The sequence below is a fragment of the Rhipicephalus microplus genome, chromosome 10 (genome assembly GCF_043290135.1).
Source record: "Rhipicephalus microplus isolate Deutch F79 chromosome 10, USDA_Rmic, whole genome shotgun sequence".
Classification (NCBI taxonomy): domain Eukaryota; kingdom Metazoa; phylum Arthropoda; class Arachnida; order Ixodida; family Ixodidae; genus Rhipicephalus; species Rhipicephalus microplus.
The window spans coordinates 89,970,195-89,990,915 of record NC_134709.1 but is presented as its reverse complement, the minus strand read 5'-3'; the positions used below and the strand labels follow the sequence as shown (position 1 = coordinate 89,990,915).

The following is a 20,721-nucleotide window of genomic DNA, read 5'->3' as shown; positions in this document are numbered from 1 at the left end:
AAAACATGATGAACAAGTATTGATAAATTATTACAAATAGTGAAATAATGGCGTGCTTTATAAAGTAATGCTTCCGGTTCCGGTTTGTGTTTTGCACATGTTTGCGCAGGTCGCGCATGGCGGAGAAGTGCGGTGGAGAAATCTTGCGTCCGGAGTTGAAATTCGACTAACCTTGAAAAGACATTTTAGAAGCTAATGTTTGTCTCGGTGAATGCGCTATGACTTTGTGATCTCAAGGCGGGTGCACTGTGGACACCTTAGCTAGAGAGGTCAAGTAGAAGGTGAGTTTTTTTTTTTACGCGTGCGTTTTGCTCAGCGTGGTTCTAGTAGACGGTCTCCGAGTGTGTTGTTTTTCAAAACTGCTTCTCGCTGCGCTTGTCCTCGCTGATTGCTGCAGTTTCCGCGTTATTGATGAGCTGTAGACGTTTTAGTTCACAATGCAAACAGCTACAAACTCGGTGAGCGGGTTAACCCGATGCTAGTTTCAGAATATTCGTGACCGGCAGTTCACCTTCACGATGGGGGTTAGCTAAAAACTGTTCCGTACTTGAAAGTGCAACTCTGATTTGTCTCGGGGTGAAGAAAGTTGTCTCGTATAACGCGTGAGGTTGTCGGACAACTTAGATGTTTATTGCGCTGTGCAGGAGAGCCGAGGAGCCTTGTGTTCCTTACGTGCTGCGCCATGGTTTCACGCTACCACTGCGCAGTAGCCGCTCGTGTCTCAACTTTTGATGAAATATGATGCAGGCGCTCTTTCCTTAGGAAAGTTTTCAAGCAGCAACAGAATCTTGAAAATTTGAATTACTGAAATATAGGCCCGCGCCTTTTTGAAAAGGGGATAAGGGATGATAGCACCTATTTTCGGTCTAAGCTTGCGTGACGTTTATCGCTTACATGCGGGTGTTGCGGGACTCTTAAATCTCGGAGCCCACTCAAGACGACCCGAATACGATAGGCGATATATATATATAAGTCAACAGCAATGCCCTATCTGCACAGAGATGGACAAAATGCCACCACGTCTCATGCTTTGGCAAAAAGAGGCTGTGGGGACAGAAAATTGTTCAGACATATTATTTCTTCTTCAACAATGAAAGAACTAATCAAATGCCTAAACAGTTAACTTTCACGTAGAAACTTGCGTGCTGGGTTGATAGATTCACCTATTGCATTGGCATGCACAGATACCTTTTTACGCTTTCTCTCTCTCCTGCCGTTGAGTCTCTCTTAAGTTGTTAGTTTAAGTTTGGGGTGTCGTTGACTTCTTTCTTGTGTTTGTATTTTCACATCCCATCTTTAAAAACTATAGCAGTAATTTAGGTGGATGGGAAAGCGTTTATTTCAACAGGTCGATTGTTCCAGAAAGTGCAACGTACACTAGACAGGCGTCTTGTGTCATGAACACTTATTTTATAGGTGGCTGTACGATGTTGCCAGCTTCGTAGCCTCGTGTGAAAAACTGGCAGGAAACAAATGAAGAAGTGGACCATCTTTACTCGTACAGTTATGAACCATAATTGTAATATTATAGTTTATGAGCAAGTTAAGAGGCATGATTTGAAGTTTGGGGAAGATTGGCTCAAAAGGAGCTAATAATTTAAATTCGACTAAAATCGAATTCCTCACTTGTGTAACACTACTGGTAAGAATCTTATGTGCGACCGCATGATTCTGCACAGTATAACATTCGAAAAGCAGGCAGTAAGCAGTCTTTTAATGCAATGTCGGAGGTCCTCGGCTGCCGTTATCATGAAAAGCCTGTGTCAAAACACGGGATTGGTACAACTGTGTAAAGATTTTCGGAAGACATGGCATCTTCGAGGGAGGCACCACCGCCTATGGTCACCTCAAGCAGTTGCACATGTTTGTTATACTTCAGCTTTCAATATTGCATTTCACTTCGGGAGCACTGCACACGTATACACGCAGCCCATTTATGCGTGAATCGTGCCACTTGAACAAACGTGCCTAGAAAGAGTGACTATGTGTAGCTTGAAGAGCCAGTCAACAGGCTCTGACGTTTTTTACACTTCCCCCCAAAATCTCAGCAATTCGTAGAGTAGACCGCAGCGATCACGTTTTCCGAATATTACAGTGCTACACCCCGAGCCGAGCCTCCATTTCAAAAAACAATTCCTGCACTCCTTTCTTACGCCTGACCAATACTCCTTTTACGCGCAACCTCACAAAGTCGCCGACCGGCGACTTGACGTAGCGCGCAGCTCATCGATTGGTCTAAACCAGTCGCGATGACAGGCTATGCCTTCCCCGTCCAGTGAGGAAGAAGGGTCGCGAGGCCGCTTCAAAATTTGAAATCACCTAAAACCGATGTTCTAAACCCTGTAACTTCCTTAATATAGCACGTATTTGCAAAATCTTTGTGGCAGTATATTCACAAAGCAAAAGTGCACATATTCCTCTTTATAACAATTTTTGAACCTCGGAGTTGTTTACAGGATCTTTAGTAGCATCCTGTGTTCTGGTAAGAGGCCATTATTGGAAAATGACACTGACAAAAGCTGGCCCTTCAGTGAGCCCACAATGGATGTTCTCGTCCTTATGGATTGATTTGGCTTTGTCAGGTTCACAAAGATGGGCCTCACCGCGTCTCAGCCGAGAGAGGTGAATGGGCCCCTTGGAACGGCTACGGTGCATACGCGCTTCGAGTCGTCGCAGCAACAGAAGTCACCACCATCCGAGTGCCCCATGCATGGTCTCTGCGACGAGATCACGGGCCAGCCTTCTAAGGACAAGCCACAGCAGCCGTACCGTAGCGAATGCCCGATGAATGCAGCGGCCGCGGGTGATGACATCAACCCAGCCAACATGGTGAGCACAAAAATTTGACTGCAAAGTGGTATATGGCTATGGTAGCCTGTTTGTTAGCCAAAACTCCTAGTCTTTGTTATGGAACAGTGAAAGAACTGATGTGTATTGAACCACTCAAGTGGAGCACAAGGTGCCTTTTGTGGAGTGGTGGAACACACTACTGCATTAGAGTGGGAAATTTCTTTGTAGTGTTGAGGTGTAAACTCAGGACCCCGCACTCCAAAGGCAGGTGCCGTAAAGGACTGCCTAACATGCTATGTTTTTCAGTTTGGTGTCATATAAGAAAGAATACCAGCTCAGCTGTCCAATCTTGCAGCACTTTCTCAGGAAAGCTAGTCAAAATTTTCAAACCATAATACCAATCTACGTTCTGTCATCTTCAAATGTTGTAGAGGGGCTCACAACACTGGTTACTGCTCACGATAACAATGGTTGTGCCAGTGAAAGAACCACATTTTTTTTTCAGGCTTAATTAGGTTTTAATAATAGTTGCTGACCTTAACTTGATTTGAGTGCCAAATGCAGCACATACTGGTTTGAAGTAGCATGATTCATCGTTCGTGGTTTCGTTACAGCCTCCAATGATAAGTGCAGCCTCTAGATCACTGTGTGTTGTGATGCAGCAGTTAATGCAACTTTTATTAAGCCCCAAAGACACGGGAAAGCTACCACACCCAAGTTGCAGGTCGCTGTTCAGCCGAATCCCCACAATAGATGACGAACAACACCACCTGATGGTGAACATGCGTAGGCTTGCGCATGTGGGGACAGTGGGGCGGCTGCCTCCCCTAGCAACCAGGGGGTGGGAGGGTCTGGCAAAGTCGGCCTCATACATTGACATTTATGGATTGGGGGGGGATGCTGTGATGAACTTTTGCCCCCGCCCGCTGAAAGGAAAGCCTGCACACACTTGTGTTAACATGCGTAGATAACAAACATGTGCCTAATAAACTCCCTTAATATTTAGTTTCTGTCTTGTTCTTACTGTTTCTAGATGCCGAGCCCGAACCAGAAGCCAGCGCCAGACCAGCCATTCCCGCTGCCAACCGAGCGGCAGCGCTCGCGCATCCCGAAGGCCGGCGGTGAAGAGGGCGAGACGTGGGAGTACCCGTCGCAGCAGATGTTCTGGAACGCCATGCTGCGCAAGGGCTGGAAGTGGCGGGAGGCCGACCTGAAGCCCGAGGACATGGCACACATCATCCGCATCCACAACGCCAACAATGACCACGCCTGGGAGGAAGTCCTCAAGTGGGAGGCGCTCCACGCAAAGTAAGCGGCTTGAAGACCCATTGCACTCAAAGGGAGTCCCTGTGCCCAAATTCGACCCGCCGAGTTTGAGACAAATGCATCCTTTGTGTCACGTCTACGTTATGGAAAAGTAGTAGGCCACTTATAAAAAAAGGGGGCGGGGGGGCGCTATTCAGGGGTTGTGGAAGCCGCTAGAATGCAAAGCTGAAATAATGATGATCATTTTTGTTATAATTATCATCTCTTTAAGCATAATTTTCTGTTTGTTTTTTACTCCTCCTCTGGTCACATGGCTTGCGTGCCAACTACTACTACTACTACTACTACTACTACTACTACAACAACAGACTTGCCTTGCTCTCGCGGAGCCTCATTGGGTCACAAGTCCGAGGGAGTCCAGTGGACTAATTAATGGTTGGGTATGATTCAAAGCGAGTCTGGCTAAGAAATAATTTAACAGTCTGAGTCCAGTTGAGGAAAATTTTGGATTGTTCGACTCCAAGTGAGCCCCAAGAACAAAATATATATCAAGGATGAGTCTGAGTGCGCTCCACCTTTTATGCTAACCTACGACTACTTCCAGCATAGGGCAAGCTAAAGCAGCTTCGCTCTAAAGGTGATTTCGTATTGCTCTTGATTCCTCGTTCACTATGGAACTGCCAACGGCGCACATGTCCTGAACAAGGTTTGAGCATGTGCGTCCTTTTGTTTGAACTTTGGTCGGCGAGCTGCTTCGATTTCATGATGGCACCTGACAACTAGACATTTTGTCGAATATTGGTATCAGTAGAAAAGAAAATGCAAGAATTGATGCAGGCAAACTAGTTATTCGACATGGAATGAGAGCAGAGGACAAGAAGCGACATTTGCTTTCTCATTCAACATGCCCGTCGAGGACTTATGCTGGTTTCAGCAACGCTCTTATATACTGTCAGTTGGAAAAGCCCGCTCCGGAGGCGGCACCAACTCATATTCACTCCGAGATGTGCTGGCGTACCATTGAGATCGAGCCGCCACCACCGCCATCTTCCCGCGGCAGCGTTGAATTTATTTTTTTTTAGTTCTCTTGCTCAGATCACAGCGGCGGGAGCTGGAAGATTAGATTTCTGTCATCGCAAATAGTATTTAACATGGTGCACGAAAATCAAGCATGCTTGAGTGAACATAGTAAACATGCCAACCTGCGGCGCGCCGGGCTGTCTAAGTCACTATGCCTCTGAGGAAAACACTTGCAATTGGCAGTACTTCTTCAAACCCCCCAATTACCCGGCAGTTCTCAAAGCCTGAACAGCTGCTATTCCACAAAAAGCCTTCTAGGTGACGGCCAAGACATACATTTCCAACTTACATTTCGAATCCGAGGACCCAATCACTTGCTACAAGCACATCATAAGGGAAAACGTGAAAATTCTATGGGGTAAAGAGACATCTAAGCCCCCTGCTGTTCCTCAAAATTTTCTGAATATTTCTGCGCACTTGCTTAACGCAGCAGCATTCAAGCGTAAAAGGAAACCACCTAAACTTGAAGCACCCGCGAATTTCGAGGGTCGTATGTCGGCAAGTGGTGGCGATGTGTCGGACGTTAATGGAGGAGAACAGCGATGTTGATGGCGTCCCCTCCAATCCCGAGGTGTGTCCAGAGGTAGCAACTTGGTTCCTTGCATTACGAGACCGAACAATGTTCCTATCCTAGAAAACTGAGCTTATCCAGGAAGAAGATTTTTTTTTTTCAAATTCGTGCTTTGTGTTGCGCTGAAAGCTTCAAAGCAAAGTCAGCGAGAGGGTGGCGCTATGAAACCGAGTGGTTGATTACTTGCCCGCTCCTTAAAATATTGAGCCCTGCTGCTGCTTATAGGTTGATGTCAAAGATGAACATACTGCCTCTGCCGACATCATCACGACTGAAACAAATAAATTAAGGGAATGCCTAGCGAATCGGGGTTCAAAAAGGTTTCACTCAGCAGCATCGATTGTTGTGCTGGAGGAAGGCCGGTTATCAGTTAGTCTACTTGACTGGTACAACCTTTTGAAAGCTGTGTTTTCATTTTACGAATGTCGTTCTTCACTTTTTCTGGAAAAACAGTGGCCTTAATTATCGTCTTTCTTAGTTTATTAGTAGTAGAGCGTAATTTTTGTTGAAGCTTCACTAGTTTCGTAGATTTCTTCTTTTTTTTTTCTTCTACCGAGCTCGCCGATTTTTCCTTGTGTTCTTGCATGGTGGGCATAAGTCTTTCCGAGTCAGCCCGAAAGTGCTCCTCCACACGTCCCGGATCTTCAGGGCTGATGTTGCGGTCTAGATCGAAGAGAATAAGCTGCTATGACAGCCCATGCATATCTTCAAGTGATCAACATAACTGAGAAAGGTTGATACCATCTGCAAGCTCGTAAGTTTCATCTGGCTTCCCAAACTATGTTCGCTGTATCCTCGCGAGGGGACAAGCTTCCCTCTACAACTGAGAACAAAGGTGAAGTCTTTTGTTACCCCCGCAGGGGCGCCTGCGCAAGTAGGCATTTGGTGTGTAGCGACACCACGGACCCGAGCTAACGGGGGAGTTTCTACTCCCTCGCACGCCTAGCCGTGCGTGGCTTTGCCGTGCCCGGGGAAAAGCGGATTCTGGGGGTTGAGCTGACGCTGGGTGATTGGACCTTTAAGGCCCCCCGGCAGAGGCAACACACCCCTTTGGCCCCGGCTTCACGTAGACGGCACTCCTGGGCTGACCCACCCAGGGGAAATCGGCAGTCGCCTTTTCCTATCTCTCTCTGCCTACATCTTCGTCTTTATCTCTCACTATCTATCTGTCCTGTCTCCTACTCTCTTCTGTTTACTTCCAATTTTCCTGGCGGCAAGGGTTAATCCTGTGTAGTTACCCAACCTTGGGTAGTTATACTCGGTTATAGCGGCGATGCATGGCTGGCGTCTCCAAGTGTTCACTGTTCAACCTTGTAGCGTCCCCTTGTTATGCTCGGTGGTGGGTGGCCACCATCGCCGCTGAATTTAAAATGCTTGTTATGGAAAACCCTTTTCCTGCACTCCCTGATCGCCGCCTGAAAAGGTGGCGCACCGATGACAGCTTCTTTACTGCACAGCCTAAACAGACCTTCCCCAAGTACCATGTAATCCACAGCATGTAATCCACAGCAATCCATGCAATTGGCCCTGGCTATAAAGTAACTAAGATGGGGAATGGCGATATGCTTCTAGAAGTCCGCGACCAGACTCAGTACGACAAGCTCGCAAAACTCGTTTCATTTGATAACATCCCAATTTCAGTGGGCCCACATAGGTCGATGAACACAGTGCATGGTGTCATATCTGATGATGACCTCCTCGAGCTGTCTGAAAGTGAATTGCTCAAAGGCTGGCAAGAACAAAATGTAGTGAAAGTACAAAGAATAATAATCAGGCGAGATAATAAACAGATCCCAACAAAGCACATCATAGTTACCTTCGGTACAAGCAACATTCCCGACTCTATTGAAACTGGTTACTGCAAGCTTTCTGTCAGACCTTATATACCTAATCCTCGTCGATGTTTCAAGTGTCAGCGCTTCGGACACGGATCCCAAACGTGCACAGGACGCGCTAGGTGCGCGAAGTGCGCATCTTGTGAACATTTATCCGAAAGGTGCACTTCAGAAGCCTGTTGCGCTAACTGTGAAGGAGAGCACGCTGCCTACTCCCGATCATGCCCTGCATGGAAAAAAAGAGAAACAAATATTAGAACTTAAGGTAAAGGTTAACCTGTCATTTCAAGAGGCACGTCGACGTTTTTCTCCACACAATAATTCTGAACCTTCCTTCGCCGACGTGGCGCGTCGAGGTGCCGTGCCACGTCTTTCGGCACCCGCGAGATTCACACGAAGTGTGACTGCGGTTGTGCCAGAAGCGCTCTGTACTGCTCCGCCTCCTATTCAAAAGGGCCAGCAGACTTCAGAGACTGCTGGACCACGGACCACTGCAAGTACAGTCAGGTCCGAAACTGCCATAAGCGTGCCTGCCAAGCAGGCACCATCCACCACCTCAGAAGAGGTGATGGACACAAGCCATACTCCTCCGGCGCCCCACACGCCGAAGGAAAGGCACAGCTCTTTGGAGCGAAGCAAGAAAGAGAAAACCCGTATTACAGGGCCCCAACAGGCCCTGTAACTTAAGGCAACGTTTCTGTACACACAGCACTTAACTACATTAAAAATGGAGACAAATTTTACAGTGGAACGTCAGAGGACTACTGAGAAACCTTGACGATATTCAAGTACTTTTACATAAACAGTCACTAAAAGTGCTGTGTGTACAAGAAACACACCTAAAACCCAAGATCACTAATTTTCTACGCCAGTATATCATTTTTCGAAAGGACAGGAATGAAGCCGTCACGTCATCTGGTGGTGTGGCTATTATAGGAAATCAAGGGATTGCATGTACTCATCTACCACTCGAAACATCTCTTGAAGCAGTGGCTATTCGTGTAGTCCGCCTGAACAAACTCGTGACCATCTGCTCTGTCTACATACCTCCACACTACCATCTTGAAAAACGTGAATTCCAGTCCCTAATAGATAAACTTCCAGAACCTTATATCCTCCTTGGAGATTTCAATGCACATAGCAATCTATCGGGTGACTCTCGCTGCGATGCTCGAGGTCGCCTGATCGAACAGTTCCTTTTTACTTCTGGCGCGTGCCTTTTAAATCGGAAAGAGCCCACATATTACTGCCCTGCCAGCAATACCTACTTGTCAATAGACCTTAGCATTGTCTCACCATCCCTCCTTCCTTTACTGACATGGAATGTCGTCAATAATCCTTACGGAAGTGACCACTTTCCCGTAACGCTAAGCACACCCATATCAAATGAATATCACCCACAGGTCCCCAGATGGATCACTGACAAAGCTGATAGGGAACAGTTCTCGCAGATTAGTCACTTAAGTTGGACTGACCTATCTGGTTTAAACATAGATGCAGCTGTACAATACTTTTCTGCTTTTCTGACCGACGGTGCGATGAAATGCATCCCGCAAACTTCTGGACTGCCTGGCAAGCGACGTGTCCCATGGTGGAATACTGAATGTCGCAATGCACGCAAACAACAAAACAAAGCGTGGAGATTGCTTTGGGACTCGCCGACGGCAGAGAATCTTGAAAGTTTTAAGAAAATCAAGTCCCAAGGCAGGAGAACGCGCCGGCAGGCTAGGAGAGAAAGCTGGCTTAAGTTTTTATCAGGCATCACTTCATATACACAAGAAACTAAAGTCTGGAACATGGTTCGCAAGGTAACAGGACGACACGCATCTTCACTACCTCTCGTAGACACACAAAGGGGACACCTTGGAAGACCAGGCGAACTTCCTCGGTGCCCACTTCGAAGAGGTGTCCAGTTCGTCGCATTATACTGCAGCTTTTCAACGACACAAAAGAAAAATCGAAAAAGAGAAACTTCAGCAAAAATCCTCTAAACATGAGTCTTACAACAACCCTTTCAGTTTGGCCGAGTTACAAGCATCGCTACATGTTTGCAATAAATCCCCTTTCAGTTTGGCCGAGTTACAAGCATCGCTACATGTTTGCAATAAATCAGCTCCAGGTTCGGACAGTATAGTATACGAAATATTAAAACAACTGCCTTCTGAAACACAAAAAACCCTGCTTTCTCTGTATAACCCTATCTGGTTTTCCGGGGAAATCCCTTCTGCGTGGAAAGAAGCCATTATTATTCCGATTTTAAAGCAAAGCAAGGATCCATCTTCCGTTAGTAGTTACAGGCCAATCGCACTTACAAGTTGCGTGTGTAAACTTTTTGAAAAAATTATAAATCGCAGACTTGTACATTACCTTGAAACGAACAATCTGCTCGACCCATTCCAATGCGGGTTTCGAGAGGGTAGATCCACCGCTGACCACCTCGTGCGTATCGAGGCACAGATCCGAGATGCCTTTGTCCACAAACAATACTTTCTTTCTGTGTTCCTCGACATCGAAAAAGCCTATGATACGACATGGAGATTCGGAATATTAAGAGACCTGTCCAATCTTGGTGTGCGTGGCAGGATGTTTACTATTATCGAAAGCTACTTGTCCAATCGTACATTTCGTGTCCGTGTGGGCAGTGTTCTCTCCCAAACATTTGTCCAGGAAACAGGCGTGCCGCAAGGGGGTGTACTTAGTTGTACACTTTTTCTTATCAAAATGAATTCCTTGCACCTATCCATCCCCCGCAATATGTTCTATTGTACATATGTCGACGATGTTCAGCTTGGCTTCAAGTCATGCAACTTGACAATGTGTGAGCGGCAGGTTCAGTTAGGTTTAAACAAGGTCTCCAAATGGGCAGAGGAAAACGGATTCCGACTGAACCCACAAAAAAGCACGTGTGTCTTGTTCTCCCGAAAGAGAGGCATGCACTCAGAACCCGACATTGAACTGAACGGTCAACGTCTGTCTGTAAATGCGGAGCATAAATTCTTAGGCCTAATCTTGGACAACAAGTTGACCTTCGTACCTCACATCAAGTATTTAAAAACAAAATGTTTAAAAGCCATGAATGTTTTAAAAGTGTTGTCACGCACTACTGGGGGTAGTGACAGGAAATGTTTAATTAAATTATATCAAAGCCTCGTACGCACACGCCTAGATTACGGTGCTATAATCTATCAGTCGGCAACACCATCAGCCTTGAAAATTCTCGACCCTGTCCACCATCTAGGCATTCGCCTCTCTACGGGTGCTTTCCGCACCAGCCCAGTGGAGAGCCTGTACGTGGATTCGAATGAATGGTCACTCCACCTACAAAGATGTTCCCTGTCCTTTTTGTACTTTTGAAGGTGAAGGCAGACAAGAAACACCCTTCCCATTTCACATATAATGATTTGTCTTGTTCTAGCTTGTTCGAGAACCGTCCTTCGTTTAGGCAGCCCTACGCACTGCGTGTAAGGAGCCTGGCCGAAGAAACAGGTGTGCCTCTTCAACACACTTTGATGGCTCCTGCAATATATCTGCCACCGTGGCAGTGGTAGCTTATAGACTGTGATGTCTCTTTTGTTGATGTCACAAAGCACGCACCACTTGCACAGATACATACACACTTCCTAGAACTACAACATAAATACACATGCCCTGAGTTCTTTACCGATGCGTCAAAGTCAAACACTTCTGTGTCATATGCTGCGGTAGGCCAATCCTTTTCCGAGGCCGGCGTTCTTCATCCTAATGCAAGCATTTTCACAGGAGAAGCTTACGCAATACTGGCGGTCGTAAAACACATTAAACGGATAAAATTACAAAAGGCGGTAATATACACAGATTCCCTAAGCGTGGTCAAAGCCCTGAAAGCTCCTAAAAAACACAAGAACCCCGTGCTGGTGTCATTTTACTCACTTCTGTGCACACTCTACACATCACAACAGCATGTCGTTGTCTGCTGGGTTCCAGGGCACCGTGAAATACAAGGGAATGTTTTGGCCGACAATCTGGCTGCTTGCACCACTGTCACTACTGACAATGCATCAACACCAGTCCCTGCACTTGACTTAAAACCTTTTATAAAACAAAAGCTCAGGGGGTATTGGCAGAGCATGTGGGATAAACACACAGATAATAAACTCCATGCTATTAAGCCGCAACTAGGTTATTGGCCACCACTATCAAAATCACGACACACAGAAGTAATACTAACAAGGCATAGAACAGGACATACACATTCTACACATTCATTTCTTCTGTCTACCGGCGATCCACCATATTGTGAGAGATGTGGAGAGCCCCTTACGGTTCTCCACATTCTCGTCCAGTGCAATGAGCTAGATGCTCTAAGAAAAAAGCACTTTTTACTGCCCTACCGACAGCAGCTCCCTCTACACCCTGGGATGCTCATCGGTAGGGATCCGCTTTTTAAACTGCAAGCACTTTTTACGTTTTTAAAAGATGTGCAAAGCTTTCACCCGATATTTCGAGGTCATCCGTAGCACGACCCCTATAGAGTGGTCATGGCTGCGGTGACTACATCTTCATCATGGTTTTATTATCATGACATTTTGCCATCCGCTATCACTACACATATGTCACGCCACTGTCATGATTTTATTACTTTCATGTTTTAACCCGCGTTAGAGCGAGGAATTTTAAGGCCCCTTTACAGCCACGCACCATATCATTGTTCATATCTGTAGTCAATTGAAATGGCGCTCTTTGGCCATCAATTGGCCCTTGCACCACTAAAAACTAATCATCATCATCATCATCGGAGTATTTTGTTACCACCACTGTTTTGTTGATTACAACAACAGCATTGTTTTGAATACCTTTTAAAAAAAAACAGCCTCCTCCTGGATAAGCTCGACATTCCTGGATTGGAACTTTCTGCGGTCGTGTACTGTAGGCAACTAAGTTGCTACCTCTGGACATAACTCTGGATCAGAGTGGATGCCAGTAGCTTCGTCAACATCAGCGCCAGTTACCGACTCACGGCCCTGGAAATTCGTGGTTTCTTGTAGTTTTGGGGGTTACCTCTCATGCTTTAACGCCGCTGATTTAGACAAGTATGCAGGAATATTCGGAAAAATTCCAGGAACAGCACTGGGCTTAAGTGCCAACCTACCATGGGGAGTTTTGACAGCCTTTTTACCTACTATGTGCTCGCAACAATGGATTTGGTCTTCGGATTCGAAATGTAGGTCTTCACTGCCACCTGGAAGGCTTCTCGTGGAATAGTAGCAGTCCAGGCCTTGAGAACTGCAGGGTTATTTGGAGTTTGAATAAGCGCCGCCGATCGCAAGTGTATTTCTTTGGAGGCATAGCTACTTTGACAGCCCGGCGCACAGGTCGGCATGTTTATTATTTTAAACTGCTAATTCACTCAAGCATGCTTAGTCGTCGCGTCACATGTTGAATACAAATTGTGAAGAGCTTTTCCAAATAAAAGTTATTTAAATACTGGCTGTATGTCATCTAATGCACTGCATTCTATTTTTTTTTTGTTGAATAATTTTTCTATCACTTTGGAAGCCCTTCTCCTAACTCCTTGGATTTCAGCTACAGTCAAAGGAGTTTGTGTATGAAATGCATCTTCACATAAAAATTATACCATTTATGTCACCTGTGCAGATGCGAGGCTTGCAAGGTCATCCATGAAAGCACAGCAGGATTGTGGCGCTGATTCGCACAAGACTGCACGTGTGACCTGTCTATTTTTCTTTAGCTGCCCCAACACTGTGGTCTAGTGGCTAAGATACTCGGCTGCTGACCCGCTGGTCATGGGATCGAATCCTGGCTGCGGCGGCTGCAGTTTCGATGGAGGCGAAAATGCTGTAGGCCTGCGTGCTCAGATTTGGGCGCACGTTAAAAAATCTTAGGTGGTCGAAATTTCTGGAGTTTTCCACTACGGCGTCTCTCAGAATCATATATATGGTGATTCTGGGACGTTAAACCTCACATATCAATCACATTTTTTTTTTTTTTTTTGCAACTGCTTGCATACCGGTGTCGCCGGTTGTTGGTGGCACTGCAGAAAAATATTTTTTCTTAGCTGTTCAAGAAGAACCAACCATTTCTAAATATATTCTTACACGCAATTTATACGATGTGTGATTACAACAGGCTCCTTCGCCTAGAATCGCCCACAACCTGAAGGCACACCTTGTTCACTGCAGAGGGCAAGGCAGAATTTTCGTCGCAGGGAAAGGGGCATCACCTTGATGTGAAGAGGGTGCAGGACAGACAAGTGTGGTGAAGTGTCACTTTTTGCTTTGTAAACAATAGCGGAAAACTGGGGGGGAAGGACGGTACAGGCCTGGTGTGCCACACTACTCAGCCATTGCTGGGAAAGAAATAATCATACATTTCTTAGGTACAGGCCTGGACCTTATTTATCACTAAGTAGTATTCATTCGGCCCTCATCTAGCTACTTTATCTGAAATACACGTATTTGGAAACGAATTTCCCGGTGTTTCGCATGCGAAAGTAGCAGATGACGCTCCTTCACCAATCCTAAAGTGACAGCAGCGCCGCCGCTAAGCAGGATATAAGAGGGGGCCGCTCCTCGTCGCGACCGCGCGCGCTTGCCCAACTGACGGTATCTGAAAATGTTGGTTTCAGTTAATATGTGTCTTTCATTCAGCAGTAGTAAAAGCAGTTGTTTATTGTGACCTTTACGTGAGAACCCATTTTTAGACTTTCTGATGGACAGCCTAGTGTAGCCAAAGCAGAATCCTGAGTTGTGCTAGTTGGTGGACATTCAGAGTGGAATAACTGACTGCACGACAAAGTCAGAATACAGCTGGAAAGTGAGTCGCCAGAACTGTGCACATGTGTTGCAAAAGAACATGCATCATGTCTTACCGTATAGATAATTGTAGTGATTGTCTGGTGGAGTAATTGATTGGTGGCTTGTACAATCGGTGCTGAATATTATAAAAAAAGGGCTTCAGCTATTTTGCATGTGCACTAATCAACCTGTCCGTCTTAAAATGGTTCCCTTGAGGTAGGGCGCACAACCGCAGGATCTGCCATGGGCTGCCAAATGAGATGTGACTGCACCACCCAAAGCCAGTTGCCAAGTACCGTTAATGACATCTGCTGTGAACTTCTCGACTCACAGTGCCTAATACAAAAACGTTCATTACGTCATTCCTGTCACAGTATGGCAAAAAGCAAAAAAAGAAAGATAGTTCGCATTAGTGATTTTCTTGCGTCCGATGCTGCCACACTCGTAGAAAGATAAAATTTGACGGTTGCAATATTGCCGTAGTTGATGTTAGTGTCACGAGGTGGTGTTGTCGCTGTTCTCGCAAGCAAGATACCCAGAATTCGATCGTCCTTGACTTTTGATTGCAGGGAGTGCTGCACACCCCGTCTGAAGAGGTTCGGTGGTAAAGCCACAGACTACTCGCCTCGGGCAAGGATACGAAGCTGGCTCGGGTCAGTGCAGCCTTGTTGTTCCTTGCATTGAACTGTGAGCGTGCGTTTCATTGCTATTTAAAATTAAACTTTCAACCATGGCCACCGTCATGAGAGTGATAAAACCTAATTTCTTTTTACTTGAAGTATTGAAATAGCATTTTCAGTTACTGTAAACCTCACGCCTATTAAGGGGAGATGTGGAATGAAAAAAAAAAAGTTTTGTTAATTTGTAGCTTAGGGTAATAAAATTTTTGCTGTATATACAAGCTTTTATGCTGATTTAAAATATGTAATTAGTTTTCTAGTAAGTTGCAGTTTTTGTTTTGTGTCATGGCAATGTGTATAGTTTATTTTGGATAAACTTTTTATGCCGCTAAATGTTTATAGTTTTGAGCTCGTATTGCTCCACATTAACTGTGTAGTACGCAAATAACTGTCAAGGAAGTGCTTGTATGATATTTTAAAGGACAAGAAAAATTGCTATGTTAGAATTTTTGCAATCCTCAGCCCATACTAATTGTAATAATTATACTGGCGATATCAAGTTTTTTAGGACATATGTGCACCCTTCTCATGTCAATAAATATATGGGAATAATTTCATCCCAACCGGGCTACCAGAAGTATCGATAACATTATTTCCAAACTCAAGAAGTTGCCCAAAAATAGATCTTGAGAGGAACAAATTTTAAAGGTACAAGCCAAAGCTAACCATGCGGCAAATGTATGTTCTTTAGAATGATTTGTTCCATCATGAAAGCTTGGGAATCATTGTTATTTTGAGCATGTGCCTTTAGTGAACTCCTCATGTGAAATGCAAAGGCAAGCAGTCTGGTGACAATTTACAGGGTACTTCCTGGAAATTTCGTTTTAGCTTCCCAGCTTTTTTTTTAGCTTTTTAAAAAGTTCTTTTTAGCTTTTTGTAGCCACCTTGTGCTCTTTAAAAGTGATTTTAATCTACTTCGAGCTTAATTACAGTCTTCAGTGTTTTTTGTTGTGGAAGTAAAGAAACTAAACTTGTGGAAGCAAATAAAAATGAAATATAGTTAATTTTGGAAAAATCTTGCAATTTTCGATTCCCATATTAAGGTTGGAGAAATCTTAATTTTTTTTTTTTTCAAATTTAGGATGGTGGGTTTCTTATAAGTTATCAAAAAGAAAAAGGAATCAAGTCCTGCTCACGTCTATGTGTTTTGTCTTGCGGTGCTTGTGCGAGGTTCAGTTTAATTTCGAAGGGCCAATATTTATACAGTATATAGGTCTTAGATTTAAGACGATGGCGACAGTGCATGAAGTTTGTTTGTTGGATGTGGCTGCATCTATGCTACCAGGCCCGGCTGTGTCCAACAGTGCCCAGCCAAACCATGGTCACCGTAGAGCTTCCAACAACATTTAATTGAAGGAGCTACAGTCGTGATTGTTCAGCCGTCATGGGAATGGTGGGCATTACGAGGAATTTGCCGTCTTTGTGTTTGTGGCTTTGAATGCTCTCGTGGCCTTGTTTATGGTTGTTGTAGCTTTTGACATTTGAGATTGTACATTTGAGATTGTCGTCAGAATAGCTGGGAAGTTTGGCATGGAATGACCCAGATCTCTTTCAATTATTGCAAATGTTAAAAAAAATCAGGTTGTTCATTACGGTGCCTCTTGGAGGCAAGATTCACTGCCAGTGCTGGCATTCTCTCCCTTTCGTGGCGAATGCTTTAATATTACACAATGGTGTGAAAAGTCTTGGAACATTGCGTACAGATATATATTGGTGCCAGATGGAAACAAATAAATGCACATTGAATTTGTTCAATGTGCATTTTGCACATTGAACAATGTGCACATTGAACAATGTGCACATTGAACAATGTTGCACATTGAATTTGTTCAATGTGCAACAAATAAATGCACATTGAAATAAATGACATTGAATTTACTCATGCCAGGATTTTTGCGTCAACGAGTAGCTATAGACCCCATAGCAGCAATTCGCGACCTACAACCCTACTGAGGGATGAATAACTATCACTTTTAATGATTTATATCACAGGTATCTAGCAACGTTCGAAATGGCCGGCACTCCTGCTATTTTTAGCACTGGGGGCACTACCAGTGGCGCGACCTCGCGGTCACCTCCAGATCGCACCATAGCTGACCACTTCTCCACAGAAAAAAGTGACGTCCGAGTTAGCTGCTCCGCAAGCATTTCGTCTGCTAGGCGGACGCATTCAGTCATGCCTTCTCACCTGCACTGCCGTCGTCACCGTACAAAGTGTCGACTCGGGTTGAATACGATAGTCTAGAGCTTGGAATACCCGCGATTTGCGACATCGCAAATTATTTTTGCTTTGATCGATTCTTTACAAAACAGCGATTTCAAAATGGATGCCGTTCCAAGCAGCACTGAAAAACTGCCCGAGGATGCCATATTCACTCGTGTGTCTCAGTTATCTATATTGGTGTGTTTTGGCGTGCACGACATTCAGGTATACGCAAAAGGGAATAAGTACAAGCGGAGAAATAGAATACCTTTCCTGCTTTCCAGGTTCTTCTTTGCGCCCCTAGATGGCCCCACCTACCCAGCCTCTCGCAATCGCGGTGGGAGTAACCCGGTATTGGGCGGACGCAAAGAAGTCTACATACGAACTAAAATTCAACGATACCTGCGTGTTACTTGCTAGCGATGGTATCTGTCTATAGGCTGTTTCACTTTGATAGCTTGTGGTCATGTTGGCGTGTAACATATACGTGATATTAAAAGACACCCTCATTGAGCTTCTTTCGCCCTTCGAACGAGAGGACTGGAACTCACAACAGTTCTGACATGCTGACTGAGAAGCACACGTTGACTCATGCTCTTTTCTTTCGCCGTTATTTTAAAGGTGGTAAGTTCACGAAATCATTCAAAGCGTTCGACGAAGATCAGGCGTGACGAGCAAGTGCGTTTCCAGGCTTCGGTGCCAGTCAGCGCCACGATAAGAACACTCGGATCGCAGACATCATCGCTACTAGCGCATTCTCACTCAAATTGGTATGTGTGGAATGTATCACACCGAACATGTAGTACTAGTGTCGATGTCACAGGGCACTCCATTTTCACGTAACTCTCGTATGCTGTTTGTTATCAAATAAAATAACTTCCACGTGATGGATTCGGTTCAAGTTTGGCCAAGACGACCTACGCACAACAAGCAATCGCAGGAAGGGCACATCTCAATACTGAAATTTGATGTCAGTGCTCTTTTAAGGTCACTCAAGTGCTTTGGGTGTGAGTTGTGAACCAAGAAAACTGAGTGTTGTAGCAGAATGAGGCTATAGTCACTTCGTAAATCGACCCACTAAATGAATCAAGTTACACTAAAAGTGAATCAAGGGAAGAGTGCATCACAGTCACAGGCGTGGGTGTCGGCAGGGGGATGCAGAAGAGGCTCTGGTTTTCTTCAAGCCACACCAGCACTAGCCCCCCACCCTCACTATCGCAATGCTTTACCCCTTCCCAGACGTGCTGCTTCGTGGGTTTGCACCCCAGGGCAAAATACTGCCAAGTGCCTACACTCATTGTCACACAGCACAGACTTTTCCACCTGTGACTGTCTTAGTGTCACTTAAAGGGACCTGATGTTAATGAGGACCGGTAATAATGAAGCCAAGGAGAGTGCAGGAGACGTTAATTTTAATATACAATCGTGTATTGTAGCATAAGTGTGACATAAATTTGAAGGAAATATAGTAGATGAGATGACAAGTTGACACCGGCAGGTACCGGACATGACGGCGACAACTTGCATTTTGTTTGGGGGGGAGAGGGGGGGGGGGGCAGGACAGGGAAAAGAGAGCTGGTGGCTTCAGCTTTGGTTATCATTATAGAAATCATTCTTATAACAGCCTATCTTACTTACAACTGAGTGGTTAGGCTGTTACAGATTTCACAGTTAGGCCCAACAGTTGGGCAAACTAGAACCCTGCCAGGAAGGCCATTTGGCTGAGTGTGACTTACATAATTCAGTGCTGTCATCTCCTGCTTAGTTGACTTCGTGGGCAAACGATTCAGTCTTCGTGTTCTGCTTTAGTGACATGTCCCTTCTGTCTTGCAGGTACGAGCTTCCCTTTGACAGGCACGACTGGATTGTCGACCGGTGTGGTAAAGAAGTCCGCTACGTCATTGACTACTACGACGGTGGAATGGTCAACGCGGAATCGAGCCGGTTCGCACTCCTCGACGTTCGGCCCGCCTTCGACTCCTTTGAGAACATCTGGGACCGCATGAAGGTGGCGTGGTGGCGATGGACTGTAGCACAAGAGCCGGAATCTGTCTCTGAGATGGCTCAAAGCCAACAACAAGGCGCTGCAGCTAGCCAGTAGGAGCCCCAGTGTAGAACTTTCGCCAGTATTGCTTACACACATGTGTCGGAGGCAGGCGTGCGCATAGCTGCTGGTCACGTCACGAATTTGGAATTCGTGACGTGTCCCTATTCGCGTGCCGATTTGAATGATGCGTACAACTTGGCGAGGTATCAAGGGAACGTGAATGCATCTCCTTTTGGTTTGCGCTGCAGAGATGGATATGTCCGGTATCCACCAGTGGATCATGTCAATGTGCTGCGTATTCCGCGCAAAATCGTGACACATAGAAAATGTTGCCCTAAATTTCCTTTTATGATTCTAGAATGTGTCTGGCCCCTCATTCTAGTTGAAGCATTCAAAATCGGGCTTTAGGTTGCAAGACGAACCTACCAAATGTATTTGACTGAAATTTTCAACAAATATTATTCAAGATTTATTGCATGCAATGGAACATCTTAATGAGGTCTCTCTGGTCACAGCCACTTGGGTAGTTTCGGGCAAATTCGATGTCTGTGCACTTTGAACACGGTTCACACATTAGTTCATACCTGCCAACTCTCCTGACTTGCCCGGGAACAACTCAATTTTGCACATGTCCTCCCAGTGGTACGATCGTGGTCGTTATTCTCAAGATTGGGTTAAGGCAGTTTTTTGGGGGGAGACTAAGTACTACCGCAAAACAACACAGTTATACAATGCATCAATGAAAAAGGTACGTCCACTCACCTCGAAAGGTTCGCTGTCCGCTGCACTGTTTCATGTCATCCGTAGGGCTCTCCTCCTTTCACCAGAAGCACACAAACACGCATACATCCCATCCGCGGACACTTGTGAACACAGCCCCCACTATATAGCCTTGTTTCGGAATAAACACAGTAAGATTGAAAAGGCTGGAATGTTTCTGTAGTAAAAGTGTTTCAGTCAAGCCTCAGAGCCACTTCGAATGTTCCAAAGCCACTGTCATGGGGGCCGTATACTGGTTGCGTGGCCCTTGCGAGAACTTGTAGTGAGGAAAAATTTGATGCTGTCGCAAAATTTGTTGCATGCTGAAAAAGTGTTACACGGACCCTTTGAAGTTGGCTTATGAGATGGGGAAAATTGTATCTACTGATTGCTGAAAACAATTTTTTTGTGCAATTTGAAAGCAATCTTCTCCTTCTAGCGAGTCTCCCGGTTTCGGAAGTCCATTGGTTGCCAGGTGTGTTAGTAGCAACGGCTGCGGAGAATCTCTGAGTTGCAATGCCACTGCTATGCATGCAAGGCGATCACACCAGGATTCCAGTTTTGTTAGCCTTCCCCAAGAGAAAACCTTGCTTCAGTCAAGCACGCTACTCCATCTGCACCTTTTCTGCCTAGCGTACCTAAGGCCGCATGACATTTCCTACCACAAAATTGCATTTTTCAAGAACAATTTGTTAC

The 20,721-nt window shown here is 45.3% G+C and overlaps 1 protein-coding gene across 1 annotated transcript; it reads left to right on the top strand.

Annotated features, from left to right (window-relative positions):
* The first annotated feature begins 111 nt into the window (after positions 1 to 111).
* Cchl (Cytochrome c heme lyase) lies at positions 112 to 19,842 on the top strand. Its single transcript, XM_037432580.2, has 5 exons — positions 112 to 281; positions 2,583 to 2,829; positions 3,824 to 4,098; positions 14,906 to 14,989; positions 19,053 to 19,842. Exons 2-5 carry the CDS (start codon positions 2,593 to 2,595, stop codon positions 19,318 to 19,320), a joined length of 864 nt encoding a protein of 287 aa, XP_037288477.2. The 5' UTR covers positions 112 to 281; positions 2,583 to 2,592; the 3' UTR covers positions 19,321 to 19,842.
* Positions 19,843 to 20,721: the final 879 nt, after the last annotated feature.